At 45.3% G+C, this 26963-nt stretch overlaps 1 protein-coding gene across 1 annotated transcript in view; it reads left to right on the forward strand.

Moving 5' to 3' along the window:
* The first annotated feature begins 1088 nt into the window (after window positions 1–1088).
* SNX13 (sorting nexin 13) overlaps window positions 1089–26963 on the forward strand; it is a 210056-nt gene continuing 184181 nt past the window's right edge. The window contains exon 1 of the mRNA XM_040352832.1: window positions 1089–1300. Within this exon, the coding sequence (XP_040208766.1) occupies window positions 1289–1300 (12 nt within the window). The 5' untranslated portion in view covers window positions 1089–1288. The remainder of the gene's footprint in view (window positions 1301–26963) is intronic.

The raw sequence follows: 26963 nt of genomic DNA on the forward strand, positions 1-26963 counted from the left end.
TATCACTGCTGAATCAGTGCCACCTATCAATGCCCTTCAGTGCCACCTATCAGTGCTTCCTATCAGTGTCCCGCCCATAAGTGTGCGCAGCCCATTGCATTAGGGTGTGCACCCCAAAACTCAAACACATATTCGTGTGTATGTGTTTATATACTGACGGTGTCATTAGAGCAGTGGACGGTGTCAGTAGGGTAGTGGATGGTGTCAGTAGTTTGTATTTGTATTATTTTATTTTATATTCTTTTTTTACAATTTTATTTGTTTAATTTTTTTTTACCATTTTTCCAAAATAGGGGGAATGTGTGGCACACGGGGTGATTAGGGTGTGCCCAGGCACACCTGGCACACCCTGTGCGCACGCCTATGGTCCCGCCACATCAATGCCCATCAGTGAAGGAGAACAATCACCTGTTTGCAAAATGTTATAACAAACTATGACAATTGTTTGTTTGTTTTCAAAATGTTCTGCATTTTTTGTTTGTTTAGAAAATCCCCAGTGGTAATTAAATACCACCAAAAGAAAACTCCATTTGTGTTAAAAAATGATAAAAATGTCATATGGGTACAGAGTTGCATGACCGCGCAATTGTCATTTAAAATGTGACAACGCTGAAAATTGGCTGGGCAGGAAGGGGGTAATATTGCCCTGTAGATAAGTGGTTAAATGAAAGAATAAAACATAAACTAGCTGTGCTGGGCTCTATGAAGACTCATTCTGCTTTTATTCCCACACCAGCCGCACTCCATGTGACTTGCATGTCTCCATTGAGAGCAGAGCCGTCCACACTCCACCACTCTCCTCTCCTTACTCAGCTCTATGGAGACGGCCAAGCTACCCTCAGCGGGACCCGCCCCCTCCTCGTGATTTCACCAGCCAGTGCCCCCAATGGGGGCGGAGTCAGCCGTCACTTGTATGTTTTATTTATGGACAGTGCAGAGTCTCTCCGCCTGGATTATCACTGGTAGGCGGAGCTTGCTGAAGTCACTAAGCGCCATGCTTGACAGGGTATGCCCGGAGAGCTCACTGGTTGGTGGAGCCTAGTTAGCCACGCCTGCTTACTAGTCTCCAGTTCTTCCTATGGGCCACGGGTTGTTGTCACCCCGAAACAACATGGCGGCTCTTCCGGAGGCGGTCGGAGGGTAGGGGTGGGTCAGACTGTGGAGCTACCGGAGGCCGAGGGGATACGGGGCCGGGCAGGGTCCGGGCTGACATCCGTGCTGAGGATAGCCCTCCTCCCTAGGATTATAATGCTGCGCTGCTAGGACATTACACTGGCCGGAGACAACCATGATCCCAAAGGTGAGGGGGCTGGGCAAGGGGAGCAAGACTGTGCCAGGATCATCTATACCCCGGAGCTGTGACTGTGGAGAGCAGGACTGTGTGTATGGAGGGGAGAGGGGGCACTATGGAAGGAGGCACAGTGTATAGAGGAGAGAAGTGGGCACTATGGAGGGGGGCACAGTGTATGGAGGAGAGAGAGAGAGAGAGGGGGCACTGTGTATAGAGGAGAGAAGTGGGCACTTTGGAGGGGGGCACATTGTATGGAGGAGCGAGGGGGGCACTATGGAAGGGGGCACAGTGTATGAAGGGGAGAAAGGTGGCACTATGGAAGAGGGCACAGAGGAGAGAGGGGGGCACTATGGAGGGGAGAGGGGGCACTATGGAAGGGGAGAGGGGGCACTATGGAAGGGGGCACAGTGTATGGAGGGGAGAAAGGAGGGCGCAGTGTATAGAGGAGAGAGGGGGCACTATGGAGGGGAGAGGGGGGCACTATGGAAGGGGGCACAGTGTATGGAGGGGAGAAAGGAGGGCACAGTGTATGGAGGAGACAGAGAGGGGGCACAGTGTATGGAAGGGGGCACAGTGTATGGGGGAGTGAGGGGGCACTATGGAAGGAGGCACAGTGTATGGAGGAGAGAGGGGGGCACTATGGAAGGGGGCACAGTGTATGAAGGGGAGAAAGGTGGCACTATGGAAGAGGGCACAGAGGAGAGAGGGGGGCACTATGGAAGGGGGCACAGTGTATGGAGGGGAGAAAGGAGGGCACAGTGTATAGAGGAGAGAGGGGGCACTATGGAGGGGAGAGGGGGGCACTATGGAAGGGGGCACAGTGTATGGAGGGGAGAAAGGAGGGCACAGTGTATAGAGGAGAGAGGGGGCACTATGGAGGGGAGAGGGGGGCACTATGGAAGGAGGCACAGTGTATGGAGGAGAGAGGGGGTACTATGGAAGGGGGCACGGTGTATAGAGGAGAGAGGGGGGCACTGTGGAGGGGAGAAGGAGGGCACTATGGAAGGGAGCTCAGTGTATGGAGGGGAGAGGGGGCACAGTGTATAGAGGGGAGCAGTATGGAGGGGAGAGGGGGCACTGTGGATGGGGGGCACATTGTATGCAGGGGAGAGGGAGGCACTATGAAAGGGAGCACAGGGTATGGAGGGGAGAGAGAAGGGAGTATGGAGGGGAGAGAGAGGGGGGCACAGTGTATGGAGGGGAGAACAATGTATGGAAGGGTGCATAGGAGAGAATATGGAGAGGGGGCACAGTGTATAGAGGGGAGCAGTATGGAGGGTAGAGGGGGCACTGTGGATGGGGGGCACATGGTATGCAGGGGAGAGGGGGGCACTATGAAAGGAAGCACAGGGTATGGAGGAGAGAGAGAGAGAGAGGGGGGCACAGTGTATGGAGGGGAGAACAATGTATGGAAGGGTGCATAGGAGAGAATATGGAGAGGGGGGCACAGTGTATGGAAAGGAGCACAGTGCTTAGGAGAGAATGTAGAGGGGAGCATAGGACTGTGGGGCCAGGCATACAGAGGAGAAGATGGCAGGATGCAGGTGTACAGGAGTGGACGGACAGGTGACAGCAGTATAGGAACACAGAGGTAAGTGGATAGACAGCAGTGGACAGGTGACAGCAGTATAGGAACACAGAGGTAAGTGGATAGACAGCAGTGGACAGGTGACAGCAGTATAGGAACACAGAGGTAAGTGGATAGACAGCAGTGGACAGGTGACAGCTGTTACAGCACTGAGGGGATAGGTGACTGCAGTATAGGGACACAGTACTGAACAGAGACAACAGAATTAGAACACATAGGTAAGAGGAGAGGCAGCCATAGATCAGATAGGTGACAGCTGTACAGGGCATAGATAGGTGAGGAGAAATAGGTGCCAGCAGCACACCACACAGACATAACAGGATAGAAAGCAGAGGCCTAGGCAGGTAACACTTGTCTAGGGCTGGGGGGATAAATTAGATGACAACAGGTGGCAGCTGTAGACTGGACAGCTGTGTTTGGTTGGACAGACATATGCCCCAAACTAAACAGAGGGTCGGCAAGATAGGGCTATAGGGTAGGTGAGGGCAGATAGGTGACAATAGCATGCCGCATAGACAACAATGGAGTAGACAGGTGACACCTATAAAGGACTGAAAGTCTAGGTGACAGCGGCAGTAGAGACACAGAAGTATGTGGGTAATCGGGCCAGACATATGACAAGTGGCAGTGTATGGGGGGGCACAGTGATCGGTAGATAGACCGCAGTGGCGCAGACCGGTACCACCCAGGAGGGAGTGATAGGTGATGGCAGCATTAGGGACACAGAAGTAAGAGGATAGACTGCAGTAGAAAGACATTTCGGTGACAGCAGCTAGATGGGGGGGGGGGGGGGGGTTATAGGTGGTGGCAGCATTAGAGTCAGAGGTAAGAGGATAGACTACAGTGGGTCAGAAGGGTGACAGCTGACAACTTGTACAGAGTTGGCGGGATATGGGACGACACACAGAAGTAAGAGGATAGACGGCAGGTGACAGCAGCTGTAGGGACAGAGATATAACAGAATAGAAATATGACAAGTGACAGCTGTACAGGGGTGGAGGGATAGGTAATGACAACATTAGAGCCACAGAGATAATGGAAGATAGATGGCATTGGACAAATGACAAGCGGCAGCTGTACAGATTTGGAGTGATGGATGACAGAAACACAGAAATCAGAGGATAGACAGAGGTAGAGAACATGTGACAAGTGACAGTAGTGTGGAATCCTGGGTCAGTTGACTACATTATAGGTACGAGGAGCAAGACAAGAAGATTGATGCCAAAGGACAACGTGGCACTAAGTGTAGAAGTGATGTAGGTGGCAGGAGTGAAGGCATTTAGACCAGAAATGGGAATCCCGACCACAGTCAGTCCACCAGTATGAGGCTGGAGGTACAGGTGACAAACCCTATAAACTGGGAAGATCACCAGTATGAGGCTGGAGGTACAGGTGACAAACAATATAAACTGGGAAGAGCACTGGTATGAGGCTGGAGGTACAGGTGACAACCCATATAAACTGGGAAGATCACCAGTATGAGGCTGGAGGTACAGGTGACAAACCATATACACTGGGAAGATCACCAGTATGAGGCTGGAGGTACAGGTGACAAACAATATAAACTGGGAAGAGCACTGGTATGAGGCTGGAGGTACAGGTGACAAACCCTATAAACTGGGAAGATCACCAGTATGAGGCTGGAGGTACAGGTGACAAACCCTATAAACTGGGAAGATCACCAGTATGAGGCTGGAGGTACAGGTGACAAACCCTATAAACTGGGAAGATCACCAGTATGAGGCTGGAGGTACAGGTGACAAACCATATAAACTGGGAAGATCACCAGTATGAGGCTGGAGGTACAGGTGACAAACCCTATAAACTGGGAAGATCACATCAGGATTGGGGTACATTATGTGGCAGTAGAATAGATGATGGGATGAAGGGGTAGGTGCAAAGAATGATACTGAAAGGAGATGGAGGGCAGACTGGGCATGGACTGGGCATGTGACACATCATTACAGCTAGAATTACTCTGACCCAGATTGTACTGAAAGATGAATGAAGACTGGTAACTGGGCAGGTGGTGATGAACTTATGGCATCTGGAGGAGAATGTTTTGGGGGACAGATGGAAGGGGGTGATCGTTTCTGTTAGGACAGGTGACGACTGATAGCAGAAAGGGGCACACAGTAGTTAATTATAAGAGGGAAAGGTGAGGACATTTTATTAACCTTGAGGCCGGAATCACACTAGTGCGTTGCTTTTTTGAGCTGCGTTGTCGTTGCAGATTTCTCTAGAGGGTGTTCTGCAGATCAACTGCGGTTTAGCTGCAGATCAGGTGCGAATTTGGAGACCTGGGAGAACTTCCGGGTGAGAGGAGAGTGGGGGAGAATTGTATTGAGCTGAATGAGAGAAACTCCTGCAGAGAACTGAACACATGTGCGAATTAGATGCGTACCCATAGAAGATAATGGGACTGAATTCGCACCTGAGCCGCACCGCAAGACATAAAAACCGCATGCGGTTTGGAGGCAATACGCAGTGCGAATGCATCGCACATATGTGAACCAGCCTCATTGAAAACAATGTATTTTGAAATGTCCTGCGAATTAGATGCGGTTTAAACCGCACTCAATTCGCATAGGTGTGAACCTAGCCTCAAAGCAGATGATGGCATCATGAGGATGAGGAGGTTTGATAGTGAATGATTGGACATTTGTCTTGGAAGTAGCATATTGCATAGGTCCCAGCTATGTGGGCATTGTGACGGGTACCAAACATGGCACGATGCAGTAGAAAGATGGAGTATTACCTCGAGATTAGTTCTTTTTAAAAAAAATTGTTTGTACACGTGAAATCATTTAATGTTTAAGGGCGCTTTCGCACTGAAAGCGCCGGCTGTTGGCACTAAAGCGCCGCTCGTTTTCGGCCGCTAGCAGAGCGCTTTTAACCCCATAAAAATGGTTAAAAACTTCTGTTTTGTGGTGCTTTCAAAGCACTTTTAAGGCGATTTTTGAAAGCGCTGCCCATTCATTCCAATGGGCAGGGCGTTTTAGGAGCGCTAAACACAGCGCTCCCAACCTGCCTCAAAGATCTTGCTTGCATTACTTTTTGGAACGTCCCGCAAAGCGCACCGCCCCAGTGTGAAAAGACGCACAGGTGCTTTGCAGAGGCTATTTCTAGCGCTATAACACCTAAAACCGCCTCCGTGTGAAAGGGGTCTTAAGAGTTTGCGTCATTTTTGTTGAAAGCCATTTTATTCTCCAGACCCAAATGTTCTCATCCCCACTTCAGTCAGTTCTCTTAGCAGTCCTCAGTCTGTATTGTTTTCTTCAGCATTCACTAGTTGTATGAACATGACTTCTTTTGTTGGTCATTAAAGTGTGTGCATTTTCTGTTTGTGTCCCCAATTCAGCTATGGATTTTTCAGCTTTGGTGGCAACTCTGCACATGCCCAGTTTTCAGTGAGTTTCCATGCTGAGCATTTCCTCCCTATCACATCTGAGCAGCCCGTGTGACTACAGAATCACACATGTGGGCGTATACACAGCGGTTAATGACAGGCCACTCTCTCCCTCCTCCTCCATGCCCACTAACCAACTAAACACAATAGGGGTGGGATATTACATGTGGCTTGATGGAGGCTTCACCTCCCTATTATTCTAAGAGATGGGCTGGAGGGGTGTGACCCATTGTGTGACTGGCAGAAAGCTGCCCACATAATTTTATTGCCAAAATAAAGATTTTATTTCAAAATAAATATTTGTATGATCATTTAAAACAGTTTATTGATCTTCCTCATTTATTTTTACTCTGTATTCCAAAGGCTGTTTTTGATTTTGAACATGTGACCAGCGGCATAGGACTAGAAGCTCCTCCTACTTATGTTTCCTGCAGACAGACTGGGAAGGAGCTGAGTCATGTGACCGCTATATATCGATTTAGGAAAAAGTATTTGGGTATTTTTTTTATTAATTACTGTGCCATCATCCACATACTGAAATAGAAGGGACAATGTAAATTAAACGGTGTGTATCACTTTAAGGTACAATGCAGAGTAAGAAAACATCGCTGTGATATTCAGAATTGATAGAAATGTAACAATAGTCCTCCATTGCAAAAATAATTTTAGCTACAGGGACTCAAAAGACAAGCATATGAGAGAATCTACAGAGTCTCACATACTACACATGAGATGGCAGAGTAGTCGCCATAAGGTTTACAGTGGAGGACTGTGTCACCCTCACCTGAGGAGATTTATTTAGTGACCAATAAAATGGGGGGGAGAATCAGAAAAGAGAGAAAGGAGAATCCCAGAGGACTGTAGGGATGGTCAAATGTGTGGCCCAAGAAAATTAGAGCTCAATGTGTATGTAGTGTGCCCATGGGCTCCAAACCCTTTCTAATTTGCTTGACTTTATCCTGAAGAACTTGCACCTGAGAGAAGAACCTACAGTGCCTTGAAAAAGTATTCATACCCCTTGAAATTTTGCAAACCGAAATGTATTTTATTGGGATTTTATGTGATGGACCAACGTAATACATAATTGCGAAGTTGAAGGAAAATTATAAATATTTTTCACTTCTTCTTCCTTTTTTTTTTTTTTTTTTTTTTTTAACCCCTTCCATCCAGGGCATTTTCACCCCCTTCCTGCCCAGACCAATTTTTAGTTTTCAGCGCTGTTGCACTTTAAATGACAATTGCGTGGTCATGCAACACTGTACCCAAACGAAATCTTTGTTTTTTTCCCCCCACAAATAGAGCTTTCGTTTGGTGATATTTGATCATCTCTGCGGTTTTTATTTTTTGCGCTATAAACAAAAGAGTGACAATTAAAAAAAAAAAACACTATTTTTTACTTTTTTATTTAATAAATATCACAATTTAAAAAAAAAATATATTTCCCTCAGTTTAGGGCGATACTTATTCTTCTACATATTTTTGGTAAAAAAAAATAATCAATAATCGTATATTGATTGGTTTGCGCAAAAGTTATAGCGTCTACAAAATAGGTGATAGATTTATGGCATTTTTATTTTATTGATTTTTTTACTAGTATTGGCGGCGATTTTACGTTTTTTTTTTTTTTTACTGTGATATTGCGGCGAACACATCGGACACTTTTGACACGTTTTTGGGACCATTCACATTTATACAGCAATTAATGCTATAAATATGCATTGATTACTGTGTAAATATGACTGGCAGGGAAGGGGTTTACACCTAGGGGGCGTTGAAGGGGTTAATATATCTAACTGTAGGGGGGAGAAGACTCTCAAGGGGAGGAGACCGATATGTGTTCCTCTGTACTGGGAACACACATTGGTCTCCTCACCGCTGACAGGAGGTGGATCTGTGTGTTTACACACACAGATCCACACTCCTGCCGTGATTACCGGCAATCGCGGCCGCCGGGTCACGAGCGCTGCCGCGGGCGCGCGCCCCCTAGATCGCCGGGAACACAGGACGTCATATGACGTCCACCCGGATCGCCGAGGGGTTCCTGCCGCCGTCTTTTTCCCTATGGCGCAGTATGGAAGTGGTTAAACAAATAAGTATCTGAAAAATGTGGCGTAAATTTGTATTCAGCCCCCTTTACTCTGATACCCCTAACTAAATTGTCTTCAGAAGTGACCTAATTAGTAAATAGAGTATACCTGCGTGTAATTTAAGCTCAGTATACATACAGCTGTTCTCTGAAGCCCTCAGAGGTTTGTTAGAAAACCTTAGTGAACAAACCGCATCATGAAGGCCAAGGAACTCACCAGACAGGTCAGGGATAAAGTTGTGAAGAAGGTTAAAGCAGAGTTAGGGTACAAAAATAACTATCTCAAGCTTTGAACATCTCACAGAGCACTGTTCAATAAATCATCTGAAAATGAGAAGCGAATGGCAGAACTGTAAACCTACCAAGACATGGCCATCCACCTAAAGTAACAGGCCGGACAAGGAGAGCATTAATCAGAGAAGCGGCCAAGAGGCCCATGGTAACTCTGGAGGAGCTGCAGAGATCCACAGCTCAGGTGGGAGAATCTGTCCACAGGACAACTATTAGTCATGCACTCCACAAATCTGGACTTTACTGAAGAGTGGCAAGAAGAATTCCATTGTTGAAAGAAAGTCATAAGAAGTCCTGTTTGCAGTTTGGGTGAAGCCATGTGGGGGACACAGCAAACATGCGGAAGAAGGTGCTCTGGTCAGATGAGACCAAAATTTATATTTTTTACCTAAAAGCAAAACGATATGTGTGGCGGAAAACTATCACTGCACATCACCCTGAACACACCATCCCCCACTGTGAAACATGGTAGTGGCGACATCATGTTGTGGGGACGCTTTTTTTCAGCCGGAACAGGAAAGCTGGTCAGTAGGGGTGCAACGGATCAAAAAACTCACGGATCGGATCGATCCTCGGATCAGGAGTCACGGATCGGATAATTTTCGGTTCACTAAAACAAAAAAAAAACACAAGACAAACAAAAGGTTTGTCTTTTTACATTTTTATTAATATTTTTTTTTTTTACTACCAATTAGCGGCGATCAGCTTTTTTTTTTTTTTTCGTGACCGCGACATTATGGCGGACACATCGGACAATTTTGGGACCATTAGCCTAGGTTCACACTACTGCGAATTCAAAATCGCGGTAAAATGCGCGATTTTACCGCGATTTTGCCGCGATTTCGGCCGCAATTTAATGTAAATCGCGGCCCGAAATCGCAAAAAGTAGTACAGGAACTACTTTTTGAAATCGCAGATGCGGCGTCGCACTGATTAGGACAGTGCCATTGCCGACAATTGCCGCCGATTTGAGATGCGATTTGACATGTCAAATCGCATCTCAAATCGTTCCAAATCGTACCCAGTGTGAACCAGGGCTTACAGTGGGAAAAAATGGCAATTACAGTGTTACTGTTTTACTAGTGTGGGGACAATGTTGGCTATGGCTATTATTAATAGTAAAACAGTAACACTGTAATTGCCATTTTTGCCACTGTAATAATAGTCATAGCCAACATTGCCCCCACACTAGTAAACAGTAACACTGTGTGTATAGCCATTTTTCCCCTGAAATAGCCATTAGCCAACTCACTGTACTGATGTACTCGGTCCGTCTCACTGTACTCAGGTTGCCTGCAGAGTCAGTGCGCTCTTGCAGAATAGAAAAGATCCACGAGCAGAGGGAGGGGTGATGACGTCAGCGCGCACCGCCGCCGAGTGTACCAAGATGGCCGGCCGCTCTGGAGCTAGGCCGAAGCCGCGGTCTTTCCTAAGGCGGCGGTGCGTTCTGCGTATCGCATACTGTGCCAATCCGAACAGGTCGACCCGTTCGGATCGCGGATCGGGCACGATCCGTTGCACCCCTACTGGTCAGAGTTGATGGGAAGATGGATGGAGCCAAATACAGGACAATCTTAGAAGAAAACATGTTGGCGTCTGCAAATGACTTGAGACTGGGTCAGAGGTTCAACGACCCTAAACATACAGCCAGAGCTACAATGGAATGGTTTAGATCAAAGCATATTCCTGTCTTAGAATGACCTAGTCACAGTCCAGACCTAAATCCAATAGAGAATCTGTGGCAAGTCTTGAAAATTGTTGTAAACAGATGCTCTCCATCCATCAGAGCTTGAGCTATTTTGCAAAGAAGGATAGGCAAACATGTCACTCTCTAGATGTGCAAAGCTGGTAGAGACATCCCCAAAAAGACTTGCAGCTGTAATTGCAGGGAAAGGGGGTTCTACAAAGTATTGACTCAGGGGGCTGAATATAAATGTACACCACACTTTTCACATAATTATTTGTAAAAAAAAATTGAAAATCGTTTTTCTTGCACATTGTGAAGTGGCGCTATCACATAAAATGCCAATAAAATACATTTAGGTTTTTGGTTGTAAGATGACTATGTGGACAATTTAAAGGGGTCTGAATACTTCAAGGGACTGTAAGTATATCTTTTTTTTTTTTTATGTTGTCTTTTGTCTCGTGGAAAAATCCCATTCAATCTCTGTCCTGTAAAGGCAACAGTAATGGGAAATCTCTACAAAGTGAGGGCAGTTTCCCTCTTAGACAGCTGACACCAAAGCAGGTGTCATGCAACACATTTTGCCTATACATACACTATCCTTTTCAGCTTGATTTTAGTATTCATATTCTTAAATCCAACCTAAATGAGTCAAACATAGTTTAGAAGGAGTTCTGCTGAAGTCATATCATTGCAAGATGGGTTCCAGTTTTGTTTTCCGGATTACTACACTTAAGCTAGGGCTGGGAAAAAAATCGATTTGAATCGAGTTGGGAGGTCAAATCGATTCAGATTTTGACCAAATCGGCAAAAAAAAAAAATCGTGCTTGCTGCGATCCTGGGTAAAAAAGCCGCAAGGCTGGACGCCGTGGGCTAGGCCGAAGTTGCAGCCTTTTCCCAGGATCGTGGCAAGATGCGGTCAGGATTGTTTATGCGAGGCCGCGGCCTTTTCCCAAGATCGCAGCGGACTAGGCCGAAGCCGCAGCCTCACCTAAAAACTCCTGCCCACAGCTCCTTAGGACCAGTGCGGTGTCCATCAGACAAAACTTGTTTAGAATCGTGAATCGAGTTTGTTTTTTTTGAGGGCCAAAATCGCCCAGCTCTAATTTAAGCTTAAAGTGGTTGTAAACCCAACCACACAACTTGCACTTACAGGTAAGCCTAGATTAAGGCTTACCTGTAGGCGCAAGAAATATCTCCTTAACCTACACGGTTAAGGAGACATTTACCCAAAACGGGCACTGATGACGACGCATGTGCGCCGTAGATAACGGCGCAGGCGCACTAGCGGGCCGGCTCCATGGATGGAAGTATGCGGGGATCGTGCCGATCCTGCGCGCATGCATGGGAGTGACGTCATCGCTGCTCCAGCCAGTTACAGTGCCGGAGCGGTGATACACGGAAGGGACATCGAGGCAAGATGGTGGCGGAGGGGAACGAGGAGCAGTTCGGGTGCTTCGATCTCAGGTAAGTCATTCATAATGAGCTAGTATGCTATGCATACTAGCTCATTAAGCCTTCCTCTTGCAGGGTTTTTAAAAATAATAATAAATACCGGGTTTACTTCATCTTTAAGAATTCTTTGAATATTCTTTTAAAAGTACTCTTTTTTTATTACATGATTGGGTCATAGTTTTGTAGAAGACTTGTTAAGAAAAGTCTTAAGGCTTTTAGTCCAACTTCAGCAAGTCAACAAAATAGTCATTCACATTCTCTCTTCATAATCTCAGTTCACAAAATTGTGTGATTTAAAAAAAAATAAAAGGGGGGGAGGGGATCTGCCTAATGTGAATGTAGTATCGGTCCAATACTGCATCTGTCTCTCGCCCCCTCTACACCGAGAACAGTACAATCAAAGAGAGCCAGGAACGGTCTGTCTCTGCTCTTCCCGTTCAGCGCTCACTTGAGTGCCGGTGACTTGTCCTTAAGGTTCCCCTAAAAGGAAAGTTCCTTCAAGGACTGCGCCTGGCATCCAGGCTCATTCTTTAACATCCCCGTGGATTGGAGGATGTTAAAAAATGAGCCAGGAGGCCGAGCGAGCGGAGCGAGCCGTCCGAAAGGTGTGAGGCCGACTGGCCACTTTCCTCAAAATCCACGTCGCCCTGGATGCCGGCCGAGGTTCGGAGATTTCCGTCGGCAAGTTTGCGCCTGCGCACTCCTTGAAGGAACTTTCCTGTAAGCCGGAACTATCTCGGCAGATCACATTGCACCTGCGCAGAAACTTTCACGATAGCCGGAACCAGCTCGGCAGATCACATTGCGCCTGCGCAGGAACTTTCACGATAGCCGGAACCAGCTCGGCAGATCACCGGGCTGTGCAGGGAGTGGCTGGCTTTGGCTCTCTGGCATGCCGAATGACTGAGCCAGCTTTTGGACAGAAATCTAGGTGGATCCCAATGTTCTCCTGTGACCTACAAAAAAGCTTACTTCCCCTTTTAACCACTTAAGACCCGGACCATTATGCAGGTAAAGGACCTGGCCAGTTTTTGCGATTCGGCACTGCGTCGCTTTAACTGACAATTGTGCGGTCGTGCGATGTGGCTCCCAAGCAAAATTGGCGTCCTTTTTTTCCCCACAAATAGAGCTTTCTTTTGGTGGTATTTGATCACCTCTGCGGTTTTTATTTTTTTTGCGCTATAAACAAAAAAAAAATTTGAAAAAAATCCAATCTTCTTTTTTTACTATAATAAATATCCCCAAAATAGATATACATTTTTTTTTCTCAGTTTAGGCCAGTGTTTCTCAATTCCAGTCCTCAGGCCCCCCCCGACAGGTCATGTTTTCAGGATTTCCATTATTTTGCACAGGTGATTTGATCAGTTTCACTGCCTTAGTAATCACCACAGCCTTTTCATCTGAGGGAAATCCTGAAAACCTGACCTGTTTGGGGGGCCTGAGGACTGGAATTGAGAAACACTGGTTTAGGCCCATATGAATTCTTCTACCTATTTTTGGTAAAAAAATTGCAATAAGCGTTTATCATTTTTTTTTTTATGTCATTCTTTACCTTGATTCTGTAGCATTTAGTGTGGCTTCCGGGTTCCTTTCCCCGCGGGAGTGGGCGTGCCGTTCTATTTCCCTGGCTGAGCGCGATGTCTCCTGGGAGTGATGTGTCAAGACTCCCAGGAGACGCACTGTACTATAATCAACTGTGTAGCGTTGACGGCGCCGCTCGCCGTCAACACTGCACATGCGCGGGATAGAGCGGTGAATGCTGGGACATCAGCATTCACCGTATCCCAGAAGGAAATGCTTGTGGGCTTCAGAGTGCCCACAAGCAAGATGGAATCCTCCAGCAATTATTTTTATAAAGTCACTTTTGCGGCAGAAAGACATTGCGGGGGCCTATGAAATAAGGACACGCGAGTTCCCCATTCACTATGTGAATATCGGCAGATGCATATATATAGATATATATATATATAATATATATATAAAAAAAACGTATTCCCGCGGAACCCCATCTTTAAAAGTGGGGTATGCCTGTATTTATCAGCACCTCAAACAAGGTCATTGAGGAGAGTAATACTACACCTCATAGACCCTCTCCTGACACCAGCCAGAAGCTAGCTCCTTTTCTTGTAAGGCTTGGCTCACACCTACAAGGGCGACCAAGCATGGGTGTGCTTTTTTGCATGTTCCTGCGTGTCGCATGTAGGGCAGCCCATTCATTTCAAGCGCAAAAAAAAAAAAAAAGCCGGAGGTGATCAAATACCACCAAAAGAAAGCTCTAGTTGTGGGAAATAAATTCTATAAATCTCATTTCCGTTAAAGTAACACAGTTCTGTTTAACAAAAAATGGCCTGGTCATGAAGGGGGGGAGGGGGGGGAGCAAATCTTTCAGAGTTCAATTGGTTAAAAATTATAATCCTTCTCTACACTTTGTTGCGCTATACAAGTTACTCACTCACAAAGTTTCAGCTTTCAGCCCCCTAGGTTAGTATTGTGTGCAGCCCTTGGTAGGTCTTTACAGGCCCGGGTGTTCTGGTTCCTTGTGCCCGATCTGGGCTGACGGGTACCTTACGGTAGTAATTGGCAAGGCAGCAGGAAGGTAGGAAGATAATGTACGTAAACAAAGAAGCAGACATCTGAGAGCGGTAAATCGGCTTACAGTTGCCAGGTTCCTAATGGCAGGATGAGCGTGGCACGGCCTGCAGAGACCCCAAGCAGCGCGACTGGATGCTGCTCTCTAGGGCTAATCATGAATCTGACAGGAGAGATGTGAGATGTGGCTGAGTAGAATTGCAATTTGTTCTTTCCGTTTTGTAGGTTTTATGTGATAAAAGAAATCAGCATTTTAGCTGTTTCTTTAGTTTTTGAACCTGCACTGCATGGATTGCACCTGGAATGTGGCAAAACGCATCAAAATTGTCCTCAATTGGTATTAAAGGGGTTGTAAAGGCAGGATGTTTTTTTATCTTGATGCATCCTATGCCTTCTGTGTGCAGCAGCCCCCCTAATACTTACCTGAGGTCCCTATCATGTCCACGAGTGTCTCAGCCGTCTGAGATTCTCCCTCCTGATTGCCTGAGACAAAGCAGCGGCGCCATTGGCTGTTGCTGCTGTCAATCATGGTCCACTAGCTATTTAGGGGGGGGGGTTAGGGCCGGGTCGGGGCTGCGTGTTTAACCACTTCAGCCTTGGAAAATTTGGCTGCACAATGACCAGGCCATTTTTTGCGATATGGCCCTGCGTCGCTTTAACTGACAAAAAAAAAAAAATGCTGTCTTTTTTTTTTTTCACAAATAGAGCTTTCTTTTGGTGTTGTTTGTTCATCTCTGATGGTTTTATTTTTTGCTCTATAAACAAAAAAAAAAAAGCGACAATTTTGAAAAAAACAATATTTTGTACTTTTTGCTATAATATCCCCAATTATTATTATTATTATTATTATTATTATTATTATTTTTTTTTTTTAAAGCAATTTTTTTCCTCAGTTTAGGCCGATATGTATTCTACATAATTTTGGTAATACCGTATTTTCCGGCGTATAAGACGACTCGGCGTATAAGACAACCCCCCAATTTTCCAGGAAAAATGTTGGTTTTGGGATATACTCATATCTGAGTATATACTGTATAAGACTACCCCCCATTCTTACTAGTCTTTCTGGAAGCTGAGGGGTAGCCAGAACAACCGCTGACAGAAACAACCACTGACAGAAACAGGCTTTTTTCAAGCCTCACTATGCCATTACATGCCTCACTGTGCCATTACATTACATGCCCCCACTGTGCCATTACATGCCCCCACTGTGCCATTACATGCCCCCACTGTGCCATTACATGCCCCCACTGTGCCATTACATGCCCCCACTGTGCCATTACATGCCCCCACTGTGCCATTACATGCCCCGCCCCCACAGTGCCATCACATTACGTGCCCCCACAGTGCCATCACATTACATGCCCCCACAGTGCCATCACATTACATGCCCCCACAGTGCCATCACTTGCCCCCACAGTGCCATCACTCGCCCCCACTTTCCCCCCCACTGTGCCATCACTAACGTTTTGCAGGCCGGTGACAGTCTCCGTCTGCTGCGAGCGTCCATGATTTCAAAGCCGCGCCGTCTTCTCAGCGTGTCCTGTGATTGGCGGAACACACATTTTCCCAGTAGCGCCTCTGTTCTGTGTTCCACCAATCACAGATGCCTTCTCATCTCGTCCGGCTGCTGGGAAGATTTGTGTTCCGCCTATCACAGGACACGATGAGAAGATGGCGTGGTTTTGAAATCATGAACGATCGCAGCTGCACGGAGACCGTACCCGGCGTATAAGACGACCCCTGACTTTGGATGCATTTTTTTCCATCCAAAAAGTCGTCTTATACGCCGGAAAATATGGTAATTGCAAAAAGCATATATTGGTTTGCGCAAAAGTTATAGCTTCTACAAAATAGGGGATACTTTTATTATTATTATTATTATTATTATTATTATTATTATTATTATTATTATTATTATTATTATTATTATTATTATTTTTTTTTTAATAAATAAATTAAAAAAAATATATATACACACATATATAAGATCTGTGACTTTTATCGGGACTGCGACGTTATGGCGGACATATCGGACACATTTTTGGGACCATTGACCATTTATACGACCAGTGCTATAAAAATGCACGGATAACTGTGTAAATGTCACTGGCAGGGAAAGGGTTAACACTAGGGGGTGATCAAGGGGTTAGCTGTGTTCCCTGGTGTGTGTGTGTGTGTGTGTGTGTGTGTGTGTGTGTGTGTGTGTGTGTGTGTGTATATACACACACACACACACACACGCACGCGTCCCTGTACTGCCTCTCGTGCCTGCGGCCACGAGCACCGGCACCCCTCTTTTCTGCTGGGGCGCATCTGCTATCCCGCTTAAAGGAGCCGATGTACAGCTACAACGGCTTGCGGGATCGTACCGACCTGCTGCAGTATAATGATGGCAGTCCTGGGAGTCCTCTTTGCGGGGAGTCTGTGGGTAGTCCCACCCCCGCCGTTGTGTTCTGGGAAACACTTGGCTCCCAGAACACAACGGGGACCAGTGAGCGCTTCACTTCCTGATTCCCTCACTGTGGATGGTGGTGGGGGCAGCACAGTGACAAGCGATCGCTCGTCTTCTGCTGCAGACAGCGCTGGACTCCACGACAGGTAAGTGTCCTAATTTTAAAAGTCAGCAGCTGCAGTATTTGTAGCTGCTGGCTTATAATATTTTTTTTTATAGCGGAGCTCCGCTTTAATGGACACGGAGCTGTGACACTGCTTGCTGAGTGGGCACTGAACAGGAGGGAGGGGCCAGGAGCACTGAAGAGGAGGATCTGGGCTGCTCTGTGCAAATCCACTGCAACAGAGCAGGTAAGTGTAATATGTTTGTTATTTTTAAAGGAAAAAATATGAGACTTTACAATCACTTTAAGGAGGGGAAAATGCACTAGAACCCATCAAAAATGCACATGCGGAAACCCACCCGGACTGCAGAAATTGTGGCGTGAAGTGGCCCTGACGGCTAAAAATACCATGGGCATCGGTGATTATTAATCTGATAGCTGGTAACTGATCACTGCTCAAGGAACCTTCAGAAACCTCTGGGTGAACCCTGGTCGAGAAAAGCTGAGAAAGGGTTTATTTTATACCTGTGGAAATATTCTGAATTTATCTTATCTTCTGGGTGATAGGCACCCGCTTTTATTGGCATTCCACAGGTCCAGTGTGCACTTTGGAATGAATATTACATTATTGGCAAGCTTTATGTGGCAGATCTGTTTTGAGCTTGGCCAATAAATGTCACTTTGACAGTTATGGATGACTGTGCCTTGTTTTTTTTAGTTTTTTTTATATATTATATAGTGTTTTGTAAACTTATTCTAAAGCTTCATGGTCTTTTTTTACTTATTTATTTCATGTCTTGTGTAAAAACCCAGAGATGGTTTTTACATGTTCTGCTCTCTACACTTGCACATTAAGCATGACGCTGACAAATAATTTTCCTGTACTATGATGACCGTGATTTGCAGGATTTCACCATCTGAACAAGGTCTGGTAGGTTATCCGTGTTATAAAATAAGCTCAGATGTCTCCTGAGAATTGTGTGTTTGTTTGTTATTTCTGCGATCAATACATCCAGACAGTAATACAGACGCACCGAGACTAAGGCGGCATGCAACGCCATGTTACCTTGTTGGACAGTTTAATCCCTAGAACTAGAAACGGGTTCTGTTTTTGATCGACAAGAAATGTATGTAAAAGAAAATACAACTTGCTAGTTATGTGCAGGGTGGATTTCATTTAAATCACTAGTAAAAAATGCTTGATTTAAATCAATTTTTTTTTTTAACCACTTGCCTACTGTGCACATACACCCCCTTCCTGCCCAGATAAAATTTTAGCTTCCGGCACTGCGTCGCTTTAACTGACAATTGCGCGGTCGTGCGACGTGGCTCCCAAACAAAATTTACGTCCTTTTTTTTTCCACATATAGAGCTTTTTTTTGGTGGTATTTTTTGGGCGATAAACAAAAAAAAGCGTCAATTTAAAAAAAAACACAATGGCCCGGATTCAGATACATTATCGTATCTAGGCGTATCTCAGATACACTAAGGCGCCGTAACTTAGGGCGCAAGTTCCGTATTCAGAAAGAACTTGCGCCCTAAGTTACGGTGGCGTAGTGTAAATGTGTCGGCGTAAGCCCGCCTAATTCAAATGTGGATGATGTGGGCGTGTTTTATTTAAATTACTTGTGACCCCACGTAATTGACGTTTCTTACGAACGCCGTCCGTGAACGTTTCCAAGTGTGCATGCTCCAAATTACGCCGCAAACTGTCAATGCTTTTGACGTGAACCTAACTTATGTACAGCCCTATTCGCGAACAACGTAAAATTCGCCGCTGTTCGTACGTTTCTGACGTCCATACCTAACATGACTTGCCCCTGCTTTATGAGGGGTAACTTCTACGCCGGAAAAAGCCTTATGTAAACAAATGCGACAGGCGGACGTACGTTTCTGATTCGGCGTATCAACCTAATTTACATATTCTACGTGTAAATATACGAAAGCGCCACCTAGCATCCAGCGTAAATATGCAACTAAGATACGACGGCGCAAGAGACTTACGCCGGTCGGATCTTTGGGAAATCTATGCGTAACTGATTTTAAGAATCAGGCGCATAGATACGACCCCGCACACTCAGAGTTACGACGGCGTATCTGGAGATATGCCGTCGTAACTCGTATCTGAATCCGGGCCAATATTTTTTTATCTCAGTTTAGGCCAATACGTATTCTTCTACATATTTTTGGTAAAAAAAAAAAATCACAATAACCGTATAGTGACTGGTTTGCGCAAAAGTTATATTGCCTACAAAATAGGGGACATAATTATGATATATATATATATATATATATATATATATATATATATATATATATATATATATATATATATATATTTTTTTTTTTTACTAGGAATGGCGGCGATCTGCGGTTTTTTTTTTTTTTTTCTTGGGGCTGCAGCGTTATAGTGGACACAACGGACACTTTTGTGTAAATATGCATTGATTACTGTAGGGGAAGGGGTTGAATGTGTAGCCTAGTGAGTGTTCTAACTGTAGGGGGAGGGGGGTGATGGGGGAGGTGACCGATCTGTGTCCCTATGTACAAGGGACACCACATCGGCCTCCTCTCCCTGACAGGACGTGGATCTCTGTGTTTGCACACAGAGATCCACAGTCCTGCTCAGTTACTGGGCAATCGCGGGTGCCCGGCGGCCGCCCGCCGGGTACTCGCATTGTGTTCTCAGTAACGCGTCGGGTGCGCGTCCCTTAGCTGCTTTAAATGACAGGACGTCATATGACGTCCTGTCAGAATAACTGAGCTACTTTGCCGCCGTCATTTGATGGCGGCTGGTAGTAGAGCGGTTGAAGAGCAACTGACATCTCTGTTCTTCAGCGGCGACTCCTCTGACCCGCTGTTGACTTACCGACAGTCCCATTCACGGCTGGTGATGCGGCAGTGACACAACAATCAGAGGGACGTGGTGGCAGCAGATGAGTGCTGCTGCCATGATGGATCTAAAATGACAGGTGCTCTTTAAATGTAAGAACTTATTCTTGCTGGTAGTTTTTTTTTATATTTGCAAACAAAATGAAGGTTTCCTATTTAGAATAATAAACTCTCAGGTTAGTAAAACGGCAAAATCAAAACTGATTTATATAGTTTTGTAGTGGGCATAGATTTGCAAAACCATGGGATAAAGGAATATTCCTGAACTTTGTTTTATCTCATGGTTGCTGTGAAATTGGATGAATGCAACAATACAGTGCATGTTATCTCCGCTTGCAGAGCTTGGATTCATTGAATGGGTTCACCAAAAATGTTAATATTGCAGAATATACAGCCTCCTGGTACATAACTAAGCTCCATTTCATGCTAAATTAACCAAATCATTCATGTATCCTGAATAGAAAACTATCTTTAGATCACTCCATTTTTTTATTTTTATTTTTAACTCCAAAAGCATTTTATTAAAGAGGTAGTAAACCCTACAACAAAATAAAACCCTGCAAGACAAAGGCATAATAAGCTAGTATGCATAGCATTGTGTATTACTTACCTCAGATGGAAGCCCCCGCAGCGGTCCACGTCTCCCCCTCTGCCCGCCAACATCTTTCCTAGCGCTTACTTCCTGGTATCGCAGCTCTGGCGCTGTGATTGGCCGGAGCCGCAAAGACATTACTCTCGCGCATGCGTGCGGGAGCCGCCAGTAACGGCACACAGACTGAAGCATCGGCACATGCAGGGGACAGGGGATATCTCCTAAACCGTGCAGGTTTAGGAGCTATCCTTGGTAGGTACAGTTAAGCGTTAATGTAGGCTTACCTGTAGCATAAAGTGCTTGTAAAAGGTCACAGGAGTGCAATTAGTTTTGCACTCCTGTGACCCGTTTTCAGCGGAGAACGGTCTGAAGTCCGCTCTCCGCTGCCATCAGTTGGGGCAGCGCGTCATTCCCGACTTCCAAGTCTGGGTCCTCCAGCTGCCTTGATTGATGGCAGTCTCAACAAGCAGCTCCACGACCCTTCCACTCCCCAATGAGCGCTGAGAAGTAGAGCAGAAGTGATGCTGACAGTCGGCACTGCTCTGCTCGGGGAGGAGTGAGAACCGAGCCATCCACGGTGTTCGGTGGCTCGGTTCTCAGTGCAGAGTGATGCTGCATCCACCAAGGTAAGTATGAATAGGGGGGAGGAAAAAATACTTGTTTTAAAATTTTGATAATTTTTTTTAATTTTATGTGTGTGTATACCGTATTTATCGCGGTATAACGCGCTCCCACGTATACCGCGCACCCCTAAAGTGACCCTGAATCCTGTGGAAAAAAAGTTTTTTTTGTACTTACAGTTTTGGTGTCTTGCGCGGCGTCCATTCCCCTGCAGTAAGAGGTCAACTGCAGGGCAAAAGACCCCGCCAATTTACCTGAGGGAGAAACTGCTCCCTAGGGAAAAATGGAACCATAGGATCCATCGCTTTCCCATGAGGAAAAGGGGGGGGCAAAGGCTGCCTTCCCCCTTTTCCTATCATTCTGAGGTAATTACCATGCTTGGCTTTATATCATCGGCACAAACTGCGATTGAACTATTTTTATGCTATCCTCTGTTGTTTATGAACAAGTTATACAAACAGAATTGGTCCCAGGACGGAGCCTTGGGGTACCCCACTTACAAGTCCATACGCTTTTTATCATCACCCTGTACACCAATTTTCTATCCAGCTATGTGGACTATCGTCAATACCAATAGACCTCAGTTTGTAAATGTTAGCATTTATGGACTACCGTAATTGAAGGCTTTGGTGAAATCTAGACGCACTACATCCACATGCCTTCCTCCACCCAGATTACAGCTCACTTTCTCATAAAATGTTAACGGGTTGGTCTGGCAAATTGGATATACCGGTAGTAACTTATCTCTTCCAGTAGTTTACATACTATTGATATTTAAGCTGACTGGTCTGTAGTGTCCAGGTTTGTATCTTGGCCCATTTCTGAATATTGGTAGCGCGTTGGCTTTTTGCTAATCGGCTGTTGCCATTCTGGTTAGTAAGTTAGTAAGCTGTCCTTAAATATTAGGAATAAAGTTCTAGCAATGACTTGAGTAAATTCTGGGAGAACTTTCTCTGTTAGCCATCTTGTCCTGCCAATTTCTTCACATTAAAGCGGAGGTCCTCACAAAAGTGGAACTTCCCCTGTCTGGATTCCCCCCCCCCCTCCGGTGTCACATTTGGCACCTTTCAGGGGGGAAGGGGGTGCAGCTACCTGTATAATATAGGTATTTGCACCCACTTCCAGGCATAGATAGCCACAGAATCTGCGGGTATCTACGCCACTTCACGTCCCCGTCCCTCTGGCTGTCTTCTGGGAGACACACTGGTCCCAGAAGACAGCAGGGACCATTCAAAATGCGCAGCGTAACTTGTGCATGTGCAGTAGGGAACCAGGAAGTGAAGCCGCTAGGCTTCACTTCCTGATTCCCTTACCGAAGGTGGCAGCGTCCGAGGAACGGGTCGGCCTAGGGTGCCGACATTGCAAAAAAAAGTATTTTTAGAACACTGGCTTATGTTGGCCACAAGGGTAAATCTGTGCTGTATTGACATTAATACCATCTTGTCTATTAAACCCCTTATATTCCATAGTAAAAACTGAGGAGAAGAATGTATTAACACCGTTGCCTTCTGCCTTTCACTTGTAACCAACTTCCTCTGATTATCCTTTTATTGGGCCAAAGGCTCTGCCTTTTTACCAATAATTCAAAACATTCCTTAAAAAAAGTGTGGGAATTTTTTTGTTTTTTTTAATCTTAAATTCGAAAGGGGTTTCATTGCATACAAGACATGAAAACTAACAGCCTGAATTTGTGCTTTAATAACGCAGCAGTGATTTCGTCCCCCCCATTTTTTTCTTTTTTTTTTCTTTAGCTTGCATCAGGGCTGGACAAATACCTATGCCATACAATCATTTAATACATATCATCAGAAACAAATGTATCCCCTTTCCCTTACATTTGTAACAACTGAGATGTTACTTGGCTGTATGTGCAGCCGGTAAGGATGAGCCGAACACCCCCCTGTTCGGTTCGCACCAGAACTTGCGAACACACCAAATGTTCGTGTGAACATTAGAACCCTGTTAAATTCTATGGGACTCGAACATTTGAAATCTAAAGTGTTAATTTTGAAGGCTAATATGCAAGTTATTGGCCTAAAAAGTGTTTGGGGACCTGGGTCCTGTCCCAGGAAACATGTATCAATGCAAAAAAAGTTTTTTTCAGGAGCAGTGAATTTAATAATGCTAAAAGTGAAACAATAAAAGTGTAATATTACTTTAAATTTCGTACCTAGGGGGGGTGTAAAGTCAGCATGTGAAAAAGCGCATGTTTCCCGTACATAGAACTGTCCCTGCACAAAGTGTCATTTCTGAAAGAAAAAAAGGCATTTAAAACCAGCTTTGAGGCTCTAATGAATTGTCTGCTCTGGCAATTACAGAGATGATTCATTCATAAAAAATAAAAAAATAAAAGCTGGGGGTCCCCCCAAATTCCATTAACGGGCCCTTCAAGTCTGATATGGATATTAAGGGGAACCCCGCCGTCAATAAAAAAAAATTACGTGGGGTTACCCCCAAATATCCATACCAGACCCTTCAGGTCTGGTGTGGATTTTAAGGGGAACTCCTCCCCAAATTAAAAAAAAAAATTGCGTAGAGTTCCCCCAAAAATCCACACCAGACCCTTATCCGAGCACGTTAACCTTGCCATCCGCAGAAAAGAGGGGGGGACAGAGTGGGGCCCCCCCCCTCTCCAGAACCGCACCAGGCCACATGCCCTCAACATGGGGAGGATGTCCCCATGTTGATGGGGACAAGGGCCTCATCCCCACAACCCTTGCCCGGTGGTTGTGGGGGTCTACGGGCGGGGGGCTTATCAGAATCTGGAAGACCCCTTTAACAAAGGGGACCCCCAGATCCTGCACCCCCTATGTGAATTGGTAATGTGGTACACTGTACCTCTACCATTTCACGAAGGAAGTGTAAATCGTTAAAAAAAAAAACAAACACAGACACCGTAGAAAAAAATCCTTTATTAATAAAAAAAAATAATCCAGCGATGTGAATCCACTCCCGCCCCCTCGTACGTCACTGGGAAAGACTGGGCTTTCCCAGTTACGTACGAGGGTGCGGGGTCACGTGACGGGTGGCAGCTTCCCCTATATAAGAAATGTCACAGCTCCAGCGCGTCATTCCGCTGGGCTGTGTCCAGCGGAGAGAGGAGCTCGCCTGCTGTGCTCTGGACGGATGGATCTTCTCATCGCTGGACCGGACCGCTGATCACCCGTCGCTGGAGAGATCATTCGTCGCTGGATAGAAGACAACGTTGGAGCGGGGGGCCGGGCCGAGAGTGGATTCACATCGCTGGATTTATTTTTATTTTTTTTTATTAATAAAGGATTTTTTTCTACGGTGTGTTTTTTTTAACTATTTACACTTCCTTCGTGAAATGGTAGAGGTACAGTGTACCCCATTACCAATTCACATAGGGGGGGGCCAGGATCTGGGGGTCCCCTTTGTTAAAGGGGTCTTCCAGATTCTGATAAGCCCCCCGCCCACAGACCCCCTCAACCACTGGGCAAGGGTTGTGGGGATGAGTCCCTTGTCCCCATCAACATGGGGACATCCTCCCCATGTTGAGGGCATGTGGCCTGGTGCGGTTCAGGAGAGGGGGGAGCCGCACTCTGTCCCTCCCTTTTTTTTCTGCGGCCGGCCAGGTTAACGTGCTCGGATAAGGGTCTGGTGTGGATTTTTGGGGGAACTCCATGCCATTTTTTTTAAAATTTGGGGTGGAGTTCCCCTTAAAATCCATACCAGACCTGAAGGGCCTGGTATGGATATTTGGGGGGAACCCCACGTCATTTTTTTTTAAATTGACGGCGGGGTTCCCCTTAATATCCATATCAGATCTAAAGGGCCTGTTAATGGAATTTGGGGGGACCCCCAGCTTTTTTATTTTTTATGAATGAATCATCTCTGAATTGCCAGAGCCGACAATTCTTTAGAGCCGCAAAGCCGGTAATAAATGCCTTTTTTTCTTTCAGAAATGATACTTTGTGCAGGGACAGTTCTATGTACGGGAAACATGCGCTTTTTCACATGCTGACTTTACACCCCCCCTAGGTACGAAATTTAAAGTAATATTACACTTTTATTGTTTCACTTTTAGCATTATTAAATTCACTGCTCCCGAAAAAACTGCCGTTTTTAAAACTTTTTTTTGCATTGATACATGTTTCCTGGGACAGGACCCAGGTCCCCAAACACTTTTTAGAACAAAAACTTGCATATTGGCCTTTAAAATTAACACTTTAGATTTCTCCCATAGACTTTAACAGGGTGTTCCGTGGCTTTTCGAATTTGCCGCGAACACCCCAAATTGTTTGTTGTTCGAGTCGAACATGAGTTTGATTTGAACTCGAAGCTCATCCCTAGCAGCCAGTATAAAAGCACATAGCTCATTGCTCCATCCTTTTCATGTGGGTAGCACTCTCCCTACAGCCTGTATTCCCCGGTCATATCATCACTTTACTATTCATTATTATAATATTAGTATTCTAATATTGTGTGATTGAATATTGCTGTCAGCATTGATCCACCTTGTTGCAGTTCCTTTGAAAAGTTAGATTAAATCCTCATGAGACATTGAGAAATACAACGTATCCTGTTTTGAACTTTCGCTGGCACATCAACTTTTTTTTATTTTTTATTTCACCAACGAGGGACAGCCCATGTTTCTTTGTGGTAAGATAGAGAAACCGCTATGACTAATCAGGATCGCTGATTCACATTTTATTATGAAACATTCATTAATGGCCACCTATCATCAGAGAAATAATTCTACAGTGGGACACTTTGTAACCTGCCTTAGTAACCTGTCACCAGGCCCGAGCACTGTCTGCTATGAAGGTATACTAAAGCCTAGTACACACGATCAGAAAATCTGACATAAAATACCGCTTTCGAAACGATCGTACTATAATTTTGAGAGAAGATTATGATAGTTCGTCCAAAATTACCCAAAGGAAAAAATGCAAAGATTTCTCTTGTACAATACCAGATTGTATGATTTTTCGTTTTATTCAGTAGAGTTTTTGTCCAAAAGAAAATTGGAAGAACAAGACTACACATGTTCAGAAACGAAATAATACAATACATTATATCACTTCTGATGTTGTATTCTCTCTGAGAATTTTCATATATTGATTAACCTCTTAGCTTTTGATATCGGACTAGCGTCCAAAAAAAAAAAGGCCAATCATTCGTCTGATTTTCTCATCATGTTTACAAAGCTTTAAGCTTTTTAACGCTGACTTTCAAAAAGTTAGTATTTGCATTTGAAGCCCCACGATGGTATAGTGAAGGGCAGCTTACAAAAAGGGTTTAGCACCTTCTGCCCACTATTTAGAGCAGACTTTCTCAACCTTTTTACCCAAGATAAATCTTTAAAATACCTCTCAGGGCTAGGGGATCCCTTGCTAAACCAGGTCATTGGTGGTCAAGTCTCCTTTTAGAGATCGTCTTAATGCCACCTCTACGGGCAGCTAAAATCTTTATTGGGTTCATGCAGCTGGTTCCACCTATTGGCTTTGACCCTGGAACTATGCAGGACCATTGAATAGGTGGCCAATCCTCTAGATCGCTTGGGTGAGAATGGCTGACCTTGAGGAACCTACAATTTTTTTTGGCAGAATCTGGGTTACTTAAGGGCACAGATGTCAAACACAAGGCCCACAGGCCGAATCCCACCCTCCAGGCTATTTCACCTGGCCCTCGCACCTCTCTTGCAACTGTGACAACCTCCTTCTTCAAGCCCCCACCTTGTCTTACCAGTCGGAAGCAGAGAGGAGGACAGATCTCCTCTGCCAGATCCTGCCCTTCTCTGTGCAGCTGCAGAGAGGCCCATGTCTTGCTTCTTCAAACAAGCTTCTAGCAGGCTTTTAACAAGCTTCTAGGAGTGCTGAAGTTTACTGATGTTTGCTAGCAGCTTGTAAAATGTTTGTCAGCATCTTTTTTTTTTTTTTTTTT

Source organism: Rana temporaria, chromosome 5, assembly GCF_905171775.1.
Source record: "Rana temporaria chromosome 5, aRanTem1.1, whole genome shotgun sequence".
Classification (NCBI taxonomy): Eukaryota; Metazoa; Chordata; class Amphibia; order Anura; family Ranidae; genus Rana; species Rana temporaria.